This window comes from Calcarisporiella thermophila (genome assembly GCF_041956535.1).
Source record: "Calcarisporiella thermophila strain CBS 279.70 unplaced genomic scaffold VTP21scaffold_7, whole genome shotgun sequence".
In the NCBI taxonomy this organism is placed as follows: Eukaryota; Fungi; Calcarisporiellomycota; class Calcarisporiellomycetes; order Calcarisporiellales; family Calcarisporiellaceae; genus Calcarisporiella; species Calcarisporiella thermophila.
Genome location: NW_027192197.1, coordinates 884,747 through 904,864, shown reverse-complemented (window position 1 = coordinate 904,864; position 20,118 = coordinate 884,747). Strand labels below are relative to the sequence as shown.

General features: G+C 47.0%; 11 protein-coding genes across 11 annotated transcripts; 5 read left to right on the top strand and 6 right to left on the bottom strand.

Annotated features, from left to right (window-relative positions):
• Nucleotides 1-156: 156 nt before the first annotated feature.
• Nucleotides 157-1,695, bottom strand: VTP21DRAFT_10664 (uncharacterized protein; the record flags this gene model as incomplete). Its single annotated transcript, XM_069390025.1, has 4 exons — nt 157-866; nt 943-1,172; nt 1,256-1,518; nt 1,597-1,695. The coding sequence occupies 4 exons, from the start codon at nt 1,693-1,695 to the stop codon at nt 157-159; spliced, it is 1,302 nt and encodes a 433-aa protein (XP_069253287.1).
• Nucleotides 1,696-1,753: 58 nt separating this feature from the next.
• Nucleotides 1,754-2,042, top strand: VTP21DRAFT_10663 (uncharacterized protein; the record flags this gene model as incomplete). The annotated part of the gene is made up of 2 exons (XM_069390024.1): nt 1,754-1,763; nt 1,852-2,042. The coding sequence occupies 2 exons, from the start codon at nt 1,754-1,756 to the stop codon at nt 2,040-2,042; spliced, it is 201 nt and encodes a 66-aa protein (XP_069253286.1).
• Nucleotides 2,043-2,458: 416 nt separating this feature from the next.
• Nucleotides 2,459-5,030, bottom strand: VTP21DRAFT_10662 (uncharacterized protein; the record flags this gene model as incomplete). Its single annotated transcript, XM_069390023.1, has 5 exons — nt 2,459-2,598; nt 2,671-3,408; nt 3,490-4,501; nt 4,586-4,808; nt 4,873-5,030. 5 exons carry the CDS (start codon nt 5,028-5,030, stop codon nt 2,459-2,461), a joined length of 2,271 nt encoding a protein of 756 aa, XP_069253285.1.
• A 1,054-nt stretch (nt 5,031-6,084) lies between these two features.
• VTP21DRAFT_10661 (uncharacterized protein) lies at nt 6,085-7,323 on the bottom strand (the record flags this gene model as incomplete). The annotated part of the gene is made up of 5 exons (XM_069390022.1): nt 6,085-6,119; nt 6,194-6,277; nt 6,349-7,065; nt 7,124-7,217; nt 7,276-7,323. The coding sequence occupies 5 exons, from the start codon at nt 7,321-7,323 to the stop codon at nt 6,085-6,087; spliced, it is 978 nt and encodes a 325-aa protein (XP_069253284.1).
• A 393-nt stretch (nt 7,324-7,716) lies between these two features.
• Nucleotides 7,717-8,565, top strand: VTP21DRAFT_10660 (40S ribosomal protein eS6; the record flags this gene model as incomplete). Its single annotated transcript, XM_069390021.1, has 2 exons — nt 7,717-7,787; nt 7,905-8,565. 2 exons carry the CDS (start codon nt 7,717-7,719, stop codon nt 8,563-8,565), a joined length of 732 nt encoding a protein of 243 aa, XP_069253283.1.
• Nucleotides 8,566-8,899: 334 nt separating this feature from the next.
• Nucleotides 8,900-9,583, top strand: VTP21DRAFT_10659 (uncharacterized protein; the record flags this gene model as incomplete). The annotated part of the gene is made up of 1 exon (XM_069390019.1): nt 8,900-9,583. One exon carries the CDS (start codon nt 8,900-8,902, stop codon nt 9,581-9,583), a length of 684 nt encoding a protein of 227 aa, XP_069253282.1.
• Nucleotides 9,584-9,979: 396 nt separating this feature from the next.
• VTP21DRAFT_10658 (uncharacterized protein) lies at nt 9,980-11,204 on the top strand (the record flags this gene model as incomplete). The annotated part of the gene is made up of 2 exons (XM_069390018.1): nt 9,980-11,008; nt 11,097-11,204. The coding sequence occupies 2 exons, from the start codon at nt 9,980-9,982 to the stop codon at nt 11,202-11,204; spliced, it is 1,137 nt and encodes a 378-aa protein (XP_069253281.1).
• Nucleotides 11,205-11,625: 421 nt separating this feature from the next.
• On the bottom strand, nt 11,626-12,674 carry VTP21DRAFT_10657 (uncharacterized protein; the record flags this gene model as incomplete). The annotated part of the gene is made up of 7 exons (XM_069390017.1): nt 11,626-11,750; nt 11,851-11,974; nt 12,044-12,166; nt 12,229-12,279; nt 12,354-12,427; nt 12,492-12,542; nt 12,620-12,674. 7 exons carry the CDS (start codon nt 12,672-12,674, stop codon nt 11,626-11,628), a joined length of 603 nt encoding a protein of 200 aa, XP_069253280.1.
• A 541-nt stretch (nt 12,675-13,215) lies between these two features.
• VTP21DRAFT_10656 (uncharacterized protein) lies at nt 13,216-14,308 on the bottom strand (the record flags this gene model as incomplete). The annotated part of the gene is made up of 5 exons (XM_069390016.1): nt 13,216-13,335; nt 13,409-13,684; nt 13,754-14,008; nt 14,082-14,138; nt 14,207-14,308. 5 exons carry the CDS (start codon nt 14,306-14,308, stop codon nt 13,216-13,218), a joined length of 810 nt encoding a protein of 269 aa, XP_069253279.1.
• Nucleotides 14,309-14,881: 573 nt separating this feature from the next.
• On the bottom strand, nt 14,882-15,765 carry VTP21DRAFT_10655 (uncharacterized protein; the record flags this gene model as incomplete). The annotated part of the gene is made up of 2 exons (XM_069390015.1): nt 14,882-15,168; nt 15,702-15,765. The coding sequence occupies 2 exons, from the start codon at nt 15,763-15,765 to the stop codon at nt 14,882-14,884; spliced, it is 351 nt and encodes a 116-aa protein (XP_069253278.1).
• A 569-nt stretch (nt 15,766-16,334) lies between these two features.
• On the top strand, nt 16,335-20,053 carry VTP21DRAFT_10654 (uncharacterized protein; the record flags this gene model as incomplete). The annotated part of the gene is made up of 14 exons (XM_069390014.1): nt 16,335-16,457; nt 16,642-16,734; nt 16,805-16,942; nt 17,021-17,092; nt 17,172-17,306; nt 17,374-17,540; nt 17,606-17,779; nt 17,867-17,998; nt 18,075-18,416; nt 18,497-18,737; nt 18,830-18,945; nt 19,018-19,484; nt 19,561-19,697; nt 19,790-20,053. The coding sequence occupies 14 exons, from the start codon at nt 16,335-16,337 to the stop codon at nt 20,051-20,053; spliced, it is 2,601 nt and encodes an 866-aa protein (XP_069253277.1).
• Between the last annotated feature and the right edge of the window lie 65 nt (nt 20,054-20,118).

Below are 20,118 nucleotides of genomic sequence, written 5' to 3'. Positions count from 1 at the left end.
TGTTACTTATAAACATGCTGATGTAGAGTCGAACAAGAGCGGAGAATGATTAAGGGGAAGGGGGGGGGGGGGAGGAGAGAGGAGGAGGAAGAAAGAGATATAGAGAAAGAAGAAAAGCAATAAACAAACAAAACTACTTGCATTTCACCCCACTCGTCAATAGTTTTTCTCGATGTTGTGCACGACGGAGGGGCCACGCTCATTGTAATCCACCTTAGTAGTGTAATTCTTCGCATCCGGGAAGAGCAGCTTAGCTACAATTGCCCCTCCCAGATAGGTTGCATAGTGCTGTGCGCTGGTGTCCTTAAGGGCCGTGAAATATTCCGGGATCACGCGGGGCTTGATTTCATGCGACTGAGTCTCGCCTGGATTTTCGGACACCGCAAGCAGCGCCTCGATCTCTTGCTGCACGCGTTCTCGCAAGCCCGGGATAAGGCTGGTTCCGCCGGTAACCACAACGCAGTCCCAAAGGTTCGGGCGGCGCTCGGGCTCACACGCGAGGATCGAGACCATCGCAGCCTCCTGGAGTGAGATGCACTGCTTCCCAAGGAGCTCCGGGCGAAAGAGGGGGTCTGCAATCTGCGAGCCCACCTCCCCGAGTCGAAGTTTGCCATTTCCATCGGGCAGAGTCACCTCCATCTCTGCGTTCGCTTCCGCCTCTGTGCTCGGTGGAATGACCCTGCACACCCCTGATTCCTTGATATGGCGGGCCAGGCTCAAGTCAATGGGCTTTCCCTCTAGCTGGGACTTGATTTGCTCATTGGCGCTGAGTAATCTCAGTAAATATTCCTCCAAATGTTTTCCACCCAAGTGCAGCTGTTGTGTGGCATGGTGTTGCACGATACTGTCAATGACGGGCGTAATGTCTAGTTGGTAATAAAAGGGGATTAGGGATACAGGGACTCAAGTTTGCATTTTTTTTTATAATAAATATATATTCACCTGTTGTTTCATGACCAATATCTATCACTAAGCCGGTGACGGAACCTGCACCGTAGAGAGCAAGCAATGGCTGTTCGGTGATGTAGATGCCGGGAGAATTAAAACTCTCGAAGAAGATTTGCGCTACCCGCTCGTATTCATCCTTAGTCCAAGTGGACGGAACCGCGAGCAATACAGGTGACTCGTTCCGAGATTTTTTCAGGGCAAACTCCTTGAAAAGTATGTGATGCCTATAGAGGATAAATAATGGCCAGTTGGAATCTGCGATAAAAGGGGAGCATGGGGAGCAGGATCCCGCGTTCCAAATATTTACCATAGCGCCTCCAATGCCTCCCAGTTTTCCACCAAGCCATTCTTTATCGGATGGATCACCTCATATTCCTTAGTTGGCTCCCTCAGCAGTTCTGTCAGTGCATTCCCTACCACATACCGATTGTCTTGCTGCTTTGCTTTTGGCTTGTCTGCTTCTGCTTGAGGTGTCTCGCCCGCAGCCGGGGTCTCCCCTGATGCTGAAGGCTGCGCTGATGTGTCGAGGGCCTCTGGTACGGTTAGTTTGGCAACACGGGTGCCGATTTCCTGTTCAATGTAGAGAAGGGAGGGGGATGAATTGCAGCGCGTGGAGAAAACTGATCAGATGAGAGTCATGTTAATTACCACAGAGGGCGCCCGATTGGTGTCATGGACGTTTATGCCTGCCCGGATCTGATAGGATCCTGTCTCGATAACGACATAGCCTTCCTCCCGAATAGACATCTTCAAGGAACTTTCGCGTTCGAAATTTTAACACAGTCTCTTAATTTGGTGCTTTCCGATGTGGCTTAGTACCCCCCTTCAAAAACATTCAAATTTTTGAGGTGGATAGGAGCTTACTTTGAATCCATCGATCTCAACCTTCAACACAAAAGCGAGAGAGAACCATGGCTGAAACCCCCAGATTCTACGATCCTTGGGCTCGTCGGGACGCCTGGCGCAAGCACAGCCTTTTTACCAACCGCACGATGGTACGGAACATGTTCCCCGGCCTAGGCATCGCCACGGTTGCTTTCGCTGTCTACTGTGGGTACGAGTGGGCAACTACGCCGAAGGGAGAGCACCATTAGATCCCGGTGTGATGGGAACTAAGGATGCGATTTAGTTGGTTGAATTTTGTAGATGCTTTTGATGCCCATGTCCTTTGTTAAATTTTAGATAATTTTCAAGGAATGTCGAAACAGTTTTCTCCTTGACTAATTCAATGTTTTCTCTTTTATACTCTTTTACGCCTTTTTTTTTGTCTCTTTTTATCTCAGTGTATAAAATTTAGAAAAATGATGACTTTTCTAAAATTCCGCGCACAAATATATGGGTAAGGGGGCTGTATCCTTTCGCTGGAGTTTGAGCAAAATCTCTATCGTTTTATACAAAATTTCAAACAGATATCCTAATCTTCAAATAAAAATCATGGCGAAACGAGCCCTAATCGAAAAAGAGGTATCACGCCACTATAAAAAAAAAGAAGGGAGGGGGATGGTAATGGTTATTCCTCAACAAGGAAATGCGTCAGGAAGGCGATGCGTTTCCGGAGGGCGGATTCGGTTGAGCGCACGAGGTTGTTGGCGGAAGGCAAGTCTTGTCCGGGTGAAGGAAGACGTATCATCACGGCCGAGAATACCATAACTAGATAAGTGCCAAAACGTCAAAGTCAGTGTGGGTTGCCAGCTTGGCTTTCTGTCATGATCGATTACTTACCAAGACTTTCGATATCGGCCTGACTGGTCCGCCCCGTGCGGATCATCATCTCTCTCAGGAAGGAGGTGATAATCAAGAAAGCATTGACATGGACATGGCTCATCTTGTCCAAAACCAAGTAGGCATTTTCCCGCGATTTCCACCCTACCTCCACGCACTGCGCGTAGGCGGAAAATGGAATGAGTGGGTCCGGGAGTGCGGCCAAAAACTTGATGAGGGTTTCAGCCATGGAGTGGGTGGGGAGCTCGAGCTCATCCACACTGGGATCGTCCCCAGAAGGTGGGTTCTCTTCGGAAGAGGAGGCAGCCGTAGTTGCATGACGCATCTTGTCGAGGTCGAAATCGGCACCGGTATCCAAGCACTCCCTTATATATACGATGGTCCGCTGATCGCCGGAGGTCAAGAATAAGGGCGATCGTGGTGGAGGCTGTGTGGCAATGAAGTCGATCATTCTGTACAGCTCGCGAGGCAGGGAGAGTTGCCGGTCGTGCGGCAAGAGTTGGTCCTCGACTTCTTTGGTTGGATCTATCTCTCGGATTGGACAAGGGAAACGCACCAGCCTCTCGAGCGGCTGCGCGAAGCAGGTAGGCAGCCAGTTTCCGGATACGGAGATAAAGAAGTCGCGCCCATGCTCAAGGTGAAGAATGAGGATGTCATTTAGTGAGCTTGGTTCGAGGTTGAGAGGAGTAGCCGAGATTTCGTCCACAAAAATGGTCAGCGTAATTTCCAGTTTCTCGCCTATGAATGGGAGCAATTCGGTTAGAGAGTTGCTTGACATGGTGTATTTGAAACAACAGGCGCAGTTTTCCCATTTCTTACCAGGCAAAACGATACCACGGGGTGGGCTTGCCCGCAACCAGCTTTTAAATACTTTTTCACCAGAGGATTTAGGCAGAAAACGAAAGGCGGCAGCGATTTGTCCTCGGTTGGACAGTGTGATTGTCCTAGACTCACTTACTAGATACCTTACGTCGCTAAAGTCGAGCATTAAAGGCTCGACACTTGCATCTGGGATACACTCATTCTCGAATCGGTCCAACTCGCGCAATAAAGCCGCTTGGGCCTTGTGGCGCTCTTCTGGAAGAACTCGGCGGACAGAGGCACTGAAGAGTGCACTGACGGGCTTGTGGTCGCTGATTCGAACTGAGGGATGGCTGGTGTAGTTAAGAAGCTCTATATCGCCTCGATTGAACCACAAAATGCGATCCGTCCAGGAAGGGCTGCGCTTCGCCTTTTCGTTGGAGTACAAATCATCTGTCCCGACCACGTATTTGTAGCTGGGTGCGAATTGAATTTTGCCCTCGTGGAATCCGTCGAAAACACGACCGGCACGCTTCTCCACCGTGAGCTGATCGTGCCCCAATAGCAGGTCCATTTCCCCTTGGCTCAGGAGCTTTTTTACATCCTCTTCGGGAAGTGTGACCCGATAGTTTAGATCTCCAAAGAAGAAGACATGGTCGCTCTCGAATAACGACAAGGCACGCATATCCCCCGGCACCGCGTTCATATATCGATTGGACGCATACAACCACGGGGCGTATCCAAGATCGTTGGTGGATCTGGAGGGAAGAGGAAAGCCCAAACGGCGACACAGCTCCGCATAGTCCTGGTTGCGGCGCTCGACCTGGTTGGTGAAGGCGGCGAGATGGGCATTCACAAAGGTAAAATACGAATCACGAAAGCCCAGGCGCACCGCGACTCCGCCCTTGTTTCCCATCAGGCCCATGATGCCAGTGCCCGCAAAGTCAGTAGCAACGTTATGAATAAACGGTAAGAACTCCATCTTGGCAAATACAAGGATCAATAAACCCGCCATTTGACAAGACCCAACCTAAACCAGTAAAATCCAGAATAATCTTTCAGTGTCTAACCATTCCCTCTGCAGTTATATTTTGCAGCTCAATGATATCTTTACTTTTTCGTATAGCTCTGCATGCTTCCCAAGTCCAGAGCACACCGCCTTATGCCAATTGATTTCTCGCTTAACGTCGGTAATGATCAGTGCCTCGGCTCCAATGTCTACCTCCTGGAATCCCAATGCTATGAGATCAGGCATCTCATTCTCTTCCCATGCAAACCATGGGTGAAGACAATCCTCCGAAGTCTTGCCCATGACGTTATAGGTGCCGACGAAGATACTAAGGAGGATAAACAGGTTCTTTAAATGTCGTGATCAAAAGCACAGAGAGCGGAGAGGCCTACCGTATGTTTTCATAAGTGACAAACTCGCTCTCTCTCCGCATCATTTCATTCGAAACCCATTCTTCCTTCACCGCTCTCATTAATGACATGTTGCCAAGCGGAGACTCCATAGTGGCTCCACCATGAGAAGTACTCATAAAAGGATTGATGGGTGGCATGGGTGCGCTACTTTTTTCGAGGAGTGCCTTTGGGTCTGTGTTATATTTTGGAAAAGAGTAAATATGAGTATTCCGAAAAAAACACATAATCCAAATTAGTGATGTGCACCCTCAGTTGTCGACTGTGAATGTTCAGTGCTCGCTAACTCAGGACGTCGTAGTGCTTCATAGTACTCTACCCAGCGATGCGATTCCAGATTTTCTATAGTGAGAACACGCTATGAGTATGTATGCTAAGGGGTTCATATATATTATAAAACTAGACCTGCTGGTTTAGGTATATTCAGTAGATCTCTTACAGCATCCTCGCTGGTTTGTATTTTCATTGTCCTTCCGGAACCGTTTATAACGATCGTTGGATGTTCCACTCCATTCTCTTTTGAGCGGAATGAAATTGGTGCAATATTCAATACTATTTTGTCAATAATATTGAGCTCTTTGGAAACTTACCGCGCGTAATTGTAAACTCGTTGTCCACTTTAAATGTAGCCTCGATTTTTGGCTCTGTTGAACCCTTCTCTTTCACGATAATTAAACTGTACCAAATTTACTGTTGTAAGCATGTGACCTAAGATTTGACTGCAATGAGCCTAAAGAATGCATTTCACACAAACCATTTCTCCCCTTTATTTTCAATAATCGCCAGCACACAGCCCACCCCCTCCAGTGTGATGTTATAGCTTCGTAAACATTGATCTTCTGTGCGAAGTAGTCGCCGAATGGAATCGTTCATTTTATCTAGAGAGGAAAATAAAAAGGGTCGGAAGGTGCAGGGCTGGGATCTTGATGCACCGCCACTCTTGCCACCCAGTATTTTCGAATTCAATAAAACGGCACTCGAGAATTGATAGTATTCATTCAACAAGATCTTGATAGAATAGCGTGGTGAATATTGAGTTTATTATAACAACGCAGGCGAATTCTTTTCACACGAAATATATAAATACAATGCATAGCTCGCTTCAATCTGATTTGAAGAAAGTGCAGTAGGAGAGTTAATACAAAAAAGAAATTCTAAGATATGGAGCGAGAGGCACTGCGAGAGGCATATCCTCTAATTTAGTTTTGCACGCAGTTGGGACTTCAAATCTGTAGATAAAGAGTGCCGAGGAAAAAAAAATCAATGAAAACCCTCGAAAGCGAAAGGAAACTAATGATCTTACTGTTAACAATATCTTTGAATGACTGGCACGCAGGCGAATCTGGATATTCTTCTAGGAAGGAAACGCCGGCGTCGCATGACTTTGCTAAAGAATGGGGGATTCCAGAGGTTATTTTCGAGTATATACGTCAATGTAAAACGTGTAAAATTATCTACCTATCCTCGGATCTAGTGGGATCGCCCCCAAATAAGGCACTCCCATATCGGATGCCATTTTCACGGCCCCACCCGTTGTGGGCAAAAATATCTGAGATTCCTTCTTACATCCTGGACATACGAACCCTCTCATATTCTCTACCACTCCAAGGATAGGTATTTTCACCTTCCTGCAGAAATCAATCTCTTTGCGCACATCCTGGAGGGCGACCTCCTGTGGGGTTGTGACAAGAACTGCACCATCCACACCCGAGTCTTTGAGAAATTGAGCTATAGAAAGGTGTTCGTCGGAGGTTCCGGGAGGGGTATCTACAAGGAGGAAGTCCAGAGGGCCCCACTCCACATCTTTCAAGAACTGCTTGATCAGTCCATTTTTCTTTGGTCCGCGCCAAATGACTGCATCGTCTGCATTCGGCAACAGAAATCCAATAGACATAACCCCTAGATTATCCTGCACGTACACAGGCGACCATCCCAAATTGCTTTGATGGATTCGCTCGCCTTCCAATCCCATGATCTTGGGAATGGATGGGCCACATACATCGATGTCCACCACGCCAATTTGATTGAAATTTTCTTCCTCGTCCTCATCAGCAATGTGCGCAAGAGCGAAAGCGAGCTGGGCAGTAAAGCTGCTCTTTCCAACCCCGCCCTTACCAGAGAGAATCAGGATCTTGTTTTTCACATCTTTGAGTCGCTCCTGAATCAGCGGGAGATCTAAAGCAGAAACGGTATGAGAACAAGAATGAGGCCGCGATCATTTCGTTTCTTCTACCTGGATCAGGACCCTTGGGCGCCGTGGCACAGGCTTGCTGGTTGGGACAGCCGGCACAAGCATCCGCTTTCCCGGCCTCCGTACTGTTGGTGCCCTAAGGATCCAAAAGTAAGCCAACATCAATTACTGGGTAATGGGTTTTGATGATTTACCGGACAGTGTTCGGGGGCTTCAGATGGTATATCTTCTCGTGTGGGCATAGTGCCAGTTAAATGGTTGCAAGTTTGAAAAGCATGAATCAGCAATGGACGAATTGGTAATTAATATACCATTTGTCATCACATTTGCAGTCCCATTTGTGGCGTAGTAACAGTCACTGAGATCCTGCCTCCCGAGAGAGGAAGAAAAGAGAAGGGTGAGCGCAGGATTTTTAGTTCTCCCTCTTTCGCCGAAGAAGGTGAGTATCGAAATAGAGAAAGAAAGCATGCTGAGGGGAACAAAAGAGGATGGATGAGACAGTAAAATATCCAACACAAGAAGATAGGATTGTTGGATGGAGGCAAATGATGGATGGATTGATGCATGCGTAGCACTATTGTGTTTTGGTAATGATGATCTAATTTTATTTTTGCAATGGCAACAATAGCATCACGATGAAATTGAACATTTCGTGCCCGGCTACCGGCTGCCAAAAACTCATTGAAGTTGAAGACGAGCGCAAGCTGTAAGTGTATTTTTCAGTTTTCTAATCTTCCATGCATTATGCTTTCTGCATCGCTGCTCAATTTTCCCAAGTTAAATTTCAAGATTGGATCTAATGGCTTCTTTTCCATTACCTTAGCCGCGCCTTCTACGACAAGCGCATGTCCGCCGAAGTTCCCGGCGACTCCCTCGGTGACGAGTTCAAGGGATACGTCTTCCGCATCTCCGGCGGTAACGACAAGCAGGGTTTCCCCATGAAGCAGGGTATCCTCCTCAATCACCGTGTGCGCCTGCTCCTCTCCAAGGGCCACTCGTGCTATCGTCCCCGCCGCACTGGTGAGCGCAAGCGCAAGTCTGTCCGTGGTTGTATCGTCGGACCCGATCTTTCTGTCCTCTCGCTCGTCATTGTCAAGCAGGGTGAGCAGCAGATCCCAGGCTTGACCGACCAGACCCTTCCCAAGCGTCTTGGTCCCAAGCGTGCTTCCAGGATCCGCAAGTTCTTCAACTTGACCAAGGAGGACGACGTGCGCAAATTCGTCATCCGTCGCGAGGTCAAGCCCAAGAACCCCGAGAAGAAGCCCTACACCAAGGCCCCCAAGATCCAGCGCCTTGTTACCCCCGTCACTCTTCAGCGCAAGCGCCATCGTTTGGCATTGAAGCGCAGAAAGGCCGAGGCCCAGAAGGAGGCTGCAGCTGAATATGCTGCCCTTCTCGCCAAGCGCGTCAAGGAGCAGAAGCAGGCCAAGATCGAGCAGCGCAAGCGTCGTTCTTCCTCTCTCCAGAAGAGCACCTCTGCTTAAATCACCCCTTAGGCCGCCTCTCCTGAGTTCATAACTTTTTTTCTTTTGCCTTTTTATCGTCGATGCGAAAATCAATACATATAACTTTTTAAAATATTTTCCAGCTGGGCTGCCAGCCCCACTCCACTTCCTTTGAAAATCATGCTTGATTCCCTTTCTCATCCTTATAATTTCTTCACACCTTTGAAATTGGGAGGGTTGAAATCGAGTTTCAGACAGCGTCTTTCGATTTATTTTAGACACGACGCGACACGTTTTGATTTTGTTTGGTATATTCTCGTAATCGCAACCATTCATGAGAGCTTCCTAAATTGATTGAAACTTCAAACCGTATATGCGAGATACTCTGTATCCTACCCACACAATAGGCTTAGTGCCTCATGTGCTTATTGTTCGTCCCCTGGTCCTCAAAGTCATGCACACGCATTTTTTTGTAGCATCAACCCAACAAGCTAATGCATTTCTCCTGGGCCGATGGCAAGAAGAGAGCTTGATAATCGATCGTTTCGATCCCGGAAAGACAACGCGCGATGGAAAAAGAGAGCCAACTTACCTGCTGCGAGATGACATCGTGCTTCCCGTCTGGAATGGCGCTAGATCTAAGAGCGAAAGGGACGCGGTGAGATGTTGGACAGAGGAAAGAGTGAAGGGAAAGGTGTTAATGTTGGAGGCCCAGTTGGGTGACAAATGTTGTGTTGGCGAAGCGGCTGTGGGAGAGGATTGGGAAGCATGTTCGCTAGTGTTCACGCCAAGTACAGCAGAGAGGGCGTCTACCTCGAAATACCGTCGCTCGGTTCATTTTGGAAAAGAGGGAACAAATGAGGATCACCCCGGGAAGTCGCTTGGGGACGAGGGAGGGTGTGAGGGCGAGGGAAACACCTCGCTGGCTGTGGAGCGCATCATGGGCAAGTATGGCTATGATATGGATGGAGCCATGAACGAGACCCTCTACGCTCCGGGCGAAGGATTCTCCTTAGCCACCACGGAATATCTGAGAAAGTTCCAACTCTCGAACTGAGTTAGCTTTGTGCCCGAGACTCATGCTGTGTGTGCAACCAGAAAGCAAAAATGTTGTTTTTTCTCAAGGCGCAAAAAATAAGAGTACGGCTCAAGCGTGTAAATCGGCAATCTTTTTTATATCTGTGGCAAACGCGGAATAGAAGCGAAAATTCCCCCACCTTTTTTATACATATAAATATAATATGACTTTGTGGCCCTTTTCCAGTAAATTGTAGGAAAAAACAAAATAAACACAGATCATCCTAATTATCACGCCGCTTATGTTATATTACGATTATCATCGCCAGTAGCTCATTAATGCTTCCTTGCCCTAATCATATATCCAACCCTCATCCGCTACCTTTAGCTCTCTGATATTCCCAATTCTCTTTGATACGCCAAGGGGAGAGTCAAAATGGCAACTGAGCGCTCCTTCCGCCTTCCTTTTCCCTTCCGCAAGCGCACCGTCGATGGCTCTACCAATGATTCCATCTGTCTCAAACCCAATGGATCCCCAATAAATCATACCCCCGATCCCTCCACATCCTCGTCCCTCAGCTCTAGACCCCCCGACTATATATACCATTCTACTAGTGACACGCCTTTGCGTCGCTTCTATCTTGACATGCGTGGGACTCGTATCGAGCTCGATCGCGACACCTTCCCAATATTGCCAGAGACCATAATGTTTTCCATGTTTCCTGATGGAACAATACCCCGCGTGCTGGATGACGATGATGGGGAGCTGAATGGTGGGAGAGACCAGAAGCAATACTCGTACAAGATGCAGTCGCAAACATTCTTTGTTGATTTTGATCCCGGCTGTCTAGTCTACATTCTCAAGTTCTACGAGCATGCAAGAGAAACTGCCGCTGAGATGCCGGCATCAATACCCTCCACTTTACCCCAGATTTTCGATGCTAATCGTCTGCCTGTGTTGGCACTTAAAGAAGAGCTTGAATATTTTACCATTTTCTCCCCCCCTAATGGGAAAAAGGCTGGCTCCGCCACCGAAGCAAGGATGATCTCTCCCATTTCCATCAAGCGCAAGCTCCCGTTCGTCTCCCCTTCCTCTGCCTCCTCTTCCTCTCCCTCTTCCCCTAGCTCTCCCCTTATCGCGTCGATTCACCCGCCTGTAAGTAAAATTTACAAGGACTCTACCCCAAGTTTGCGCGAGCTCAAGGACGAATGCGGCAAGCAACTTCTGTTTCAGCGCGGAGTGTTCGAAGCCCTTAAGCGCAATGCGACGAGCAACGCTACTGAACAACAGCTGATTGATTTGCTGTGCGTGTCAGGATTCTCCCGTGAGGCGGAGTGGGGTTACCGTCACTTGGAACCTGGGCGTACCCTCATTAATAGCCTGGCCATGGCGGTCTTGAGGCCGGAGAATCCGGGCCAGACTGCGGGTGCCCAAAAGCTGCTCTTATTCTGGAAGAAACCAGCTGTAAGTGCTCCGCTGCCAATGTTAAGATGGCTCCAAACCAAGATAGGCTGATCCATTTTGTTTGCTTTGTTCTTCATTTAATTTACAGAGAAAGGTTTGGTGGGAAGGAGTCGATCTCAGAGTTGGCCCGGATCGGACCATCCCTGCTCGAGTATGGTGTCGGAGAACTTGGACTTTAGAGGTTTGCCTTGTATAAAGCTTTTTAGAGAATCTCTTCGCCTCTGTTTGATAGTTCCCCCCCTCCCCCCGAAAAAAATACCACAAAACTGATGCCACCTCTACGTATAGTTCTAGTCTCCTATCTTTATTGTATTTTGAAGTGGATGATACCTTCCGATGACTCGGCAAAGATCTCCCTCCTTTTTTTCTTGTTTTTTTTTTTCATTTTGGATATCATACCACCCACCCCCCTCTTTTAAATGGGAATGACCTGTGTTCATTTGAAGACCATGGTTCTAATGCTTTTCGTTTCTTTGTTATGCTATTTTATACCATTTTACTACCACTTTATAGCTGTTCTTGAGATAATTAGAATAATACACTAGCTGTACAAAAAAAGAGAGATTATAGCCTGCTTGAGGTTGAATGGACGTGCTAGCCCTAAGGTACCTTGTCCGTCACACTTTCTCAGATTCAGTATGCTCCGGATAGGCCTTGTAGGTCTTACCCTCAAAGGTAAACTCTCCTGTGGAATAGACCGAGTCCAGCTGCATTTCGAGAAAGTGGTTTGTCCCTTTAAGCTCTACCCACACCAATGACAAATAGAGGGTGTGCCAAGAATGGAGAGAGGAATTAGGTTGGTTTTTATGGGGGAAGGGAGGAGGGTAGAAGGGGCTACGTACGATCCGTCACTTGTTTAGCCCATACAAAATACTCCTGCACTCGCTCAGGTGTCCATCCTTTAGGAACGCATTGCGTTAAGTCGCGGAGATTGTATAGCTTGTCGGCCAGCTTGATGTTTTTCGCCTGTGCGTCAAAATTCACATTCCAACCCTATTAAACACAGAAATAATCTGACAAGAGTTGAGGAATCACCTTAAATGAAACCTGGGGGGCATGTTCAATCTGCAAGCGTTTGCGGACCTGTTTGGGAAGTGATTTGTCGTCGCTACATTCAACCACGAGATCACTCACTTCTTTTCCGAAACATTGGTTGAGCTGCCCGGACACAACCATGGTAAGATGGGTTAGTTCCACGCTGAATAATATATTAACAATACCTCTTCTAAAGTAGTATCCGTGTCTTCGATTAAATCGTGTAAAACGGCTGCCTATATACGTAATACGTAGGTATATCGTATTCCTATTAGCGACATGCGAATGCATAGAAGCATAGGACTCATACCTGCAGCGTTGCTAGATCATGTACACCACTCTCAACAAGTAATTTGGCTACCCCCAGAGGATGCACTATATACGCTGGAATAACCCAGAGCACATTAAATTCCTACAACAGCTATATACAAACAAAAGAGAAAATTACGTGTCACTCCATCTTTTCTCTTTTGGAGCGCGTGTTTACGCGAGGCGAATTCTATGGAATGGAAATGAAGGGATGAAATTAAGATTGATTCTAAGCAAATTGAAAAAAAAGGGAGGGAATCGATATACCACAACAAAGCAGAAGTTTGGAATGATCTGGGAGCGAAGGGATATTGAGCAGCATTATTCTCAATTTCGTCTGCAAGCGAATCAAGGAATGCCAAAAAAAAAACTCGCAATATCACTGAAAGAAATCCCACTCGAAGGACACGTTGATAAGCAGGAAAATTGAAGGCTTTTTATTGCTTAATTAAAACTTCGTGGGCAGATCACATCCGATTATAAGCCCCAGGTGATAGAGTCGTGGTAGCGGGCGGAGATCCCAGAATTGGCCCATCTAGATTGAATCCACGACCTGGGGGATCCGTGCACTCGCTTGGAACAACCTGGACTTCCGAGTGCGTTTTTCCTTGGCCCGCCGTGGATTGTGCGGGGGAAAATCAAGCTGCACTGGCTGTAGCCTGGGCCAAGCGGACAAATTGCATTAATGCTGAATTTATTAGATGAGTTGGGAGAATGCGGGGACGAGGGGGGGGGATATAGGGGAGTGCGGGGATATAATTCTAAATACAACCATTGATTCGGGAACGCAGACAATGAGACTACTATTACACAGAAGAACTAGAGGATATAAATAGCTATACAAGAAGCTCCACCAGTGGACCCTAGTCGAGCTTGATGGACTCCATCGATCGGTTCACCTCTATTGTTAGCAGCTGCTCCTTGAGTCTCTTGTTTTCGTTTTTCAGAGTGTTGATGAGCTCCTGGGCCTGCAAGTATTTCAACTAAGCGGGCCAAACAAAATACAGAGGAGAGTTAAAACATACGAGAGCTATTCAACTCAACAAAGCTTTGTACCTTGAGCACGTCATTCTCCTCCTCAGCCTTCTCCAACTCAAACTGCAATGAGACGCGCTTTTCGGTGATGTCGATAATTTGTTTCTCAAGGGGATAGGAAGGAACGGACCCATTTTCCTGTTTGGGAGGGTCCTCCGTTGGAGCGGTTGAAAAAGACGAGAAAGAGGGCGCAGTGGGGGAAGTGGCTCGCTCGGATGCAGTGTGCTCATTAAGGAGGATTCTTTGTCGATGGATCTCATCGTTGGCGATGTGCAAAGCCTCCTCCAATTCCGCTACCTAACATCGAACATTCACAGGCGATGGGTAAATTGCAGGCACCTACTGGGCCCCATCGTCAAAACTCACCTTATTTTTAAGCCGCTCACGTTCTGCTAAATGCTCCTCATTGAGCAATGCTCTATCATGCTGCGCCTGTTCCACAAGTTTGGATTGCCACACTGAAAAAACGTCTTCCAAGTCCGTACTCTGTCGCGCTAGACGCTTCATCTCACGTCGGAGCTCTGAATTCTCATCAGTTAGATCAAGTATGTTTGTCTTCTGCTCTCTATTCTCATTGGTGAGGGATTCTATCTTTCCGTACGCGTCGCGAAGTGCGATAGACTTGAGTGGAGTAAAAAAGTAAAGAAAGATTAAAATTTCTGAGGCTGTACTAGGGATAGGATTGGATATTTACATTTTCGTAGTGTGCTTTGTGGATTCTTACAATGTATTCTTGTAATTGGGCAATATTCTGTCCACCCAATGACCACATTAGTTAGTTTGTTGGATGAATTGTTCATAGAAATTAAGTAAGGTTACCTCGGACTTGGCGACAGAAGGAAAGTCGGCAAATGCATCGTTTTCAAGTATTGCATTGTTGGCTTGAGATGAGCCTTTGAAAGCTTTTGGTAATGAGAACATTGGATGAATGCAATTGAATTTTACAATGATCGTTGAGAAGGACAAAAAAATGAAAATTAAAAAAAAAAGATTGGAATTTCTTGGTATTTTTAGAAATCGGTAGAGGTGAGGCGGGCGAACTTAATTCGGCAGAATAGAGTGGTAAGCTGGCTTTGCTGTTTTGAAGGACAAGCCATTGTTTATATATAAGAATTTAAAGCTGGGCAGAAAAGACAAGGCTTCGAGAAGATAGGATGGCTATAATGCTTTTCTTCCTAGAACCATAGGGATGGTTGAGAAAATTCGCCGCTAAAAGATGCTCCCATAAGACTTACAAGTATCTCCATGCAAAGTAAAACGCTGCCAAAGAAAAGCTGATTCTCTACGTTGCATTTGACGTATAGATAGAATAATTGTTCATTTTATCAGTATGCGGAATAAATATAGTTTTGTGTGTTGACCAAACATAACCAGAAATTTGGAATTGGATGGTTTTTTTTTTAAATCCTTATTTATTGACAAGTGAAAGCGCTATCACAATGCTTTAGAGGGGAGATCCCCAGGTTGGGAACATGACTTTGGGAGAGCTCAAGATCACTTTTTGTTCATGCCAAGAGCGTCTTTCGCTTTGTCAAGCATCGAGGAGCCTTGCTCCCTGGTACGGTCGGCTCCACCGCGCGCTGAATCCGCCGCCTGCTGGCCGTACGATTTCTGGCTTTCGGGGGTAACTCCCGCCGCCATCCTGTCGGCTGCGCCCGAAACCGACTCACTTATTTTTTGGCCGGTGGACTTTTGGTCCTCTGGAGTCATCTTCTCCTTGGCCTGCTCCATGAATCCTTTGCGTCCAGTGTCAGACATTTTAGATAGGTTTGGGGTTTTCTCTTTGAGATAGGGTGAAAAATGGGTTGGAAGAGTTGATGTGGGTGCTTAAAGCCCCTCTCCCGTATTTATAAGGGCTCTAGCTCACCCCTTGCATTTTGAAATGTGTCTTTTCAAAAACCATTCCCTCACAAAGACTATTCCCCTGCTTCAAAAGAAATACATCGGGCACTGAGCTGGCGTATGCATGCATGCATGGTAAGGGGTAACAGAGTCTGAAAATACTCCTTCTATCCGTCGCCTTCACCACTCGCAGAATGCGCCCTCTCCCCAAGTGGATATTGCCCGGAGAGCAGACGGAACATCCGAGCATTATAACCACTTGCAGGACCATACACGCAAATGGAGACAGTTTGTTTTCTTTGCACAGCTTGAACGCAACCCCTTTTTTGTGCTAACTTTCATCCCACTTTGACACCGGTGGTTTGATCACTTTATATTTATTAGGCAAAATCAAAATATATATATTTGCAAACACTCTTAGTAGAGGGAATGAAACGGTCAGACTAGCTTGGACAACACCCTTGTAAATTACGTTTTGACCCAGAGTGCCGGGAGTTAATATCGGTATGATTCAGCTTGACCGGGTCCTTGTGCATGTAGGTAGGTTAGGGTTGGAGAATGCATTCTATGAGGAAAAGGCGCGCTATTGTTTGTTCGGAGGTTTCTCTTGTCGTGTAGGATTATTAAAGAGGAGACAAGCTAATACTAATTGCGTAACAAGGTGATCGGATATTATACATGGGCCGAAGAGATGGAATCGTTTTATTACGCAAGACATCCACACTCTTCTCTCCCCAATAAATGCCCTATCGTTGTGCAAAACTGGTGATTTCAACAAAAACTTTCGTCTACTTCTATGGGGTGACGTATGAAGAATGTGAAGTGACGAGAAACCTTACATCCCAGCATCTTTTGCAGCCTTTGGAAATCGATCAGAATTCGTATTCCAAATGCGGGGAACGGATCCCGAGCTCTTCGAGTGGCTCAAGGCTGTAGAACGCGGCAGGATCTTCAAAATAATTTTGTGACGCGCTTTTCGCGTTTTTCCAACCTTTTCGCGTGTTAGACCTCTATTTTCATCCTCGAAGAAGCAAAACACACTCATTCAGATCGATCAGCTCTAGGGATCAGCCTTTTTCTTGAACATCGAGTAGTCGATTTTAGAATGGTGTGCATTCCCCATGAGAAGATCGGGGAAGCCTATGATACTATTATTCGCAGCCATGGAAAGTGTTTAATCTTCGTACCACCGGACGTTGATGCATTGTGTGCATGTCGAATACTCGTAGTGAGTGTCAACTTCTAAGTGTCTTTTTTTTTTCAACTGGTTATCAGAATCGATCCCTTTGCTCATTTCTGAGAATATTTTTCCCATATAAGCGCTTGGAGAAATTTTCAACCCATTTCTTTTTCTTCTCTCTCTCTCTGCTCACTCTTCTTCCCCACGTCTCTTATCGCTATTTCCATATTAGACCCTCTTTAAGTCAGATGTGATTGAATATGAAATCGTGCCTGTTGCGAACTACACTGACGCCAAGACTAGATCGAAAATCATAAACCAACACGTAATATATAGTTCTTTCTGACCCATTTGTGAATTGTGAATTTGAAATTAGCTGATCCGATGGCAAACAGGTTAAAACAATTTTCATGATCAACTGTGGCGGAATGATGGATATCGCTGAGGATTTTGAACTATCTCCTGATATAAATGTCATCATCATGGATAGCCATAGACCTCTTAATCTACACAATATATTTGGAAGTAATCAGGTGGGATCGGCTTACATGTTCTTTTCAAGTGTTGTTTTTATTGCGTAATATTTATTCGAATATCTCGCGAGCTAATAGATACTTGTACTTGACGATGGTGAAATCGAGACGCAATTACAAGATGTAAGAGAGGCGTACGAATCTATCGAGGTAGGCCAGTTTATCCCTCACTATGCTAGTAGTTTGTCCAATTTTAACTTCGAATATTGCCAATACTCTCTTCGCCTAGTTCGAGGAGTCGGAAGAGAGCGAAATGGAAGAGGATGAAGCATCAGAGGAAAGCGACGCTGAAAATAGAGAGGTACTGAATGACGAGAATAATGAAAACCTGGTGCCAAAGAAACGGAGAAAATCCCCAGAAAAGGTCAGTGGGGTCATGGCCGACCCATAGGAACACATAGGCTCATTTTTTGACGACTCCTTTTGTGCAGAACTCTTTACCGAGAAAATCTCGCCGAGTTTCACGAGAATCGCGAGAAAAACATCGAGCCATCATACATCGATACTATAATAATGGAACATGGTTTGGTAATTCAGCTTCGGCCCAAGCTTATTCAATATCAACAAGTATCTCTAAAACAACTAACGACCAGTTGTGGTACTCAGTCTAGAATTTATATTGTAGCATGGTGAGGGGATATCTCATATTTTTTTTCTTTCCAGGTTGGCCATTGTCGGGGTGACAAGTCAATACCTCTCTGGCTTTATCGATTTAGAGAGCTATTTGCTCGAGGTCGATGGGTTTAGGGACGAGGTGTCACGACTGAATTTTGACAAGGACTCCGATATTTTTTCTGCGAAAGGGCCTGATGACCATGGAATTCGATTCCAAGAAGAATATCCTTTTATTCATGGATTATTTGGCTACAGATCTTAGTGCCGTCCCACAAACGGATTTTCCTTAACCCTATCGCTTCTCTCCACATTGAATATTGTAGCTTATCGACATTGGTCCGTGTATAATAGTTTATTTTATTCAAATTATGTCGCCACCAAGCTGCGTATATGGAACGAGTCTGGCCAGAAGCGCTTGAGGAACATGCTGGCAAAAATGGGGTGGGTGGCAGTTTTATTATTTTCATCTCCTTTTTATTTCTCTTTGGTAATCCTTACTGGTGCGTTTCAAATCCAGTATACCGCTGCGTGAGGTTCAGGAGGATTATAATGACATGCGCCGTGAGTTCAAGCGTACTCTGCGAGAAAAACTCGAAGAGGTTGCGCCTCGCTACGACTTGGAGCACATATTTTACCCATCTTTCTACCGCACGTTTGGGTACAAAGGGGTGTTCGCTGCCGGAGACATTGTCCACTCGCTCACGGGGTTGCTTGCCTCAACCTCTTCTGAGGTGGAATGGGGCCTTGGGGCCGATGATAATAGGGATGGCGGCGGCGGTGGCAGCGGAGGGAAGCTCGTACACCACCATGCTGATCGATGGCTGGAAAACTTTTATTCTGCGTTCGATGCCCTCGACACGTAAACATCCTATTTCTCCTTCAGCGGCAGAGCATAACAAATTTATTTTCTTGCTCTCCTTTTTTCATTTATAAAATTAGACACCAGAATAATAGCCTCAATATACTGGTCAAGGGCATTGCTATTTTCAAGCAGCTTCAAAAATCGATTGCACAAGAAGCCAATGCAACCATGAAACGCCGTGGGTTCTCCAAACAGCCCAAAGGTCATGACAAGCCAAGATTTCGCCTCGCAGTGTTGCAGGATGGAGCCAATCTGGGTTTATGTGTACGACCCTTGGTGTTAGAGCGGATCGGCTTATATATTTCAGAAGCAATACGGGTAGGTGCCACCGCCTTCTGGATGAATGCGCTGCAAAAGATGTAACAGGGTCCGGCTCCGCCGCGATTCTCTTTTTTTTTTCCCTTGCTTAGGAGGCAGGAAGTAGTAAGCATCTTCCTCTGCTGATTGCAGCCTATAACCAGGTGAAAGATACCTATTTGTTGGTGGGAATATATGGAGGCTACCAATATGGAGCCACCCGAAGAAAGTAAGTGTGGATGGGCTTAGTAACCTGCCTTCCCCCCCCCCCTTCGGCATTCACCTTTTATTCATGCCATAGTCGATTTGGAATGGCGTTTCAGGAGGCTGCCCGCGTGGCCGGCATCTCTGGTCGCTTCGACAACTTTGAGCCCTGGATTATCGAGATTCAGAAGGGGGATTTTGATGTCTTCATCAGTGCACTTGGGCGATTCGTGCCCGAGACACGGGAAAACGAGTTCCCGAGCTTGGCGCGCCCGTCCAGAACCTCCTCTCTTCTCTCCACCTCCTCGTTTACCTCTCATCAGGGAGGACCCTCTCGGAAGGAAAACTCCCGGTCCAACGGCGAGTTGCTGCCGGCCATCGATGCAGCCCGGCGAAGCGGAATTGTGGTGACGTCTTCTCTGTTCAAAAATCGAGAAGTGGAGATGACGAAAAAGTTGACCAGCAGTATCAAGAACGCCATCATCTCCTCCTCGTCCTCGTCAAATGTGGGGGCGGCGAGGGGAGGTGCCAGTAAGCTGAAAAGAAAGGGGGAGGAGCCCAAACGTAAGCATGTTCAAGTGAGGGGCCACCCGTCCTCTGAACTTACTCGAGCTCTCTTCTTCTGTTTCCATTTTGTCAGGGGCCACGGGCGACCGGCAGACCGAGGTGCTGGTGGGCGCCAAACGGGCAGGCGGGCAGACCACTCCCGGCAAGCGGAAGCAGCGTGGTGAGACGATGGGCCACCGACCGGACACCACACCGACGCGACGGGGGAGGGTACATTTCGTTTTCTGCTTTTACATGACAGTGGCTCTTCTCTTTTTCGCTAATGCAAATACTGTTTGTTGTGCTTGGTTGTTTTTCCGCAGGGCATGCTTGGAAGAAGGCGAGCCGATCCGTCCGATTCCCCCGTGCGAGCATCCACCCCCCCGCCCCCCACCACCCCCACCGATATCCCACATACTCCGCAACGACCAACGCCGACGCTGGCCGTACCCCAAACTCCCCTCGCACACAGCCGGACGCCGGGCATGGGCAACGGCGCGGGCGGTGGGTTCTCCGATGGCGAAGAGGACCTGGTGGTGCAAGAGACTCCTAAAAAGGTGGACGGGCGGTTCAAGGACTTTGTATAGAATGTTGATTGATGTTATTTTTGCTCCCTTATCCACTCCCTCCTCCTCCTCCTCTTCCTCCCCCC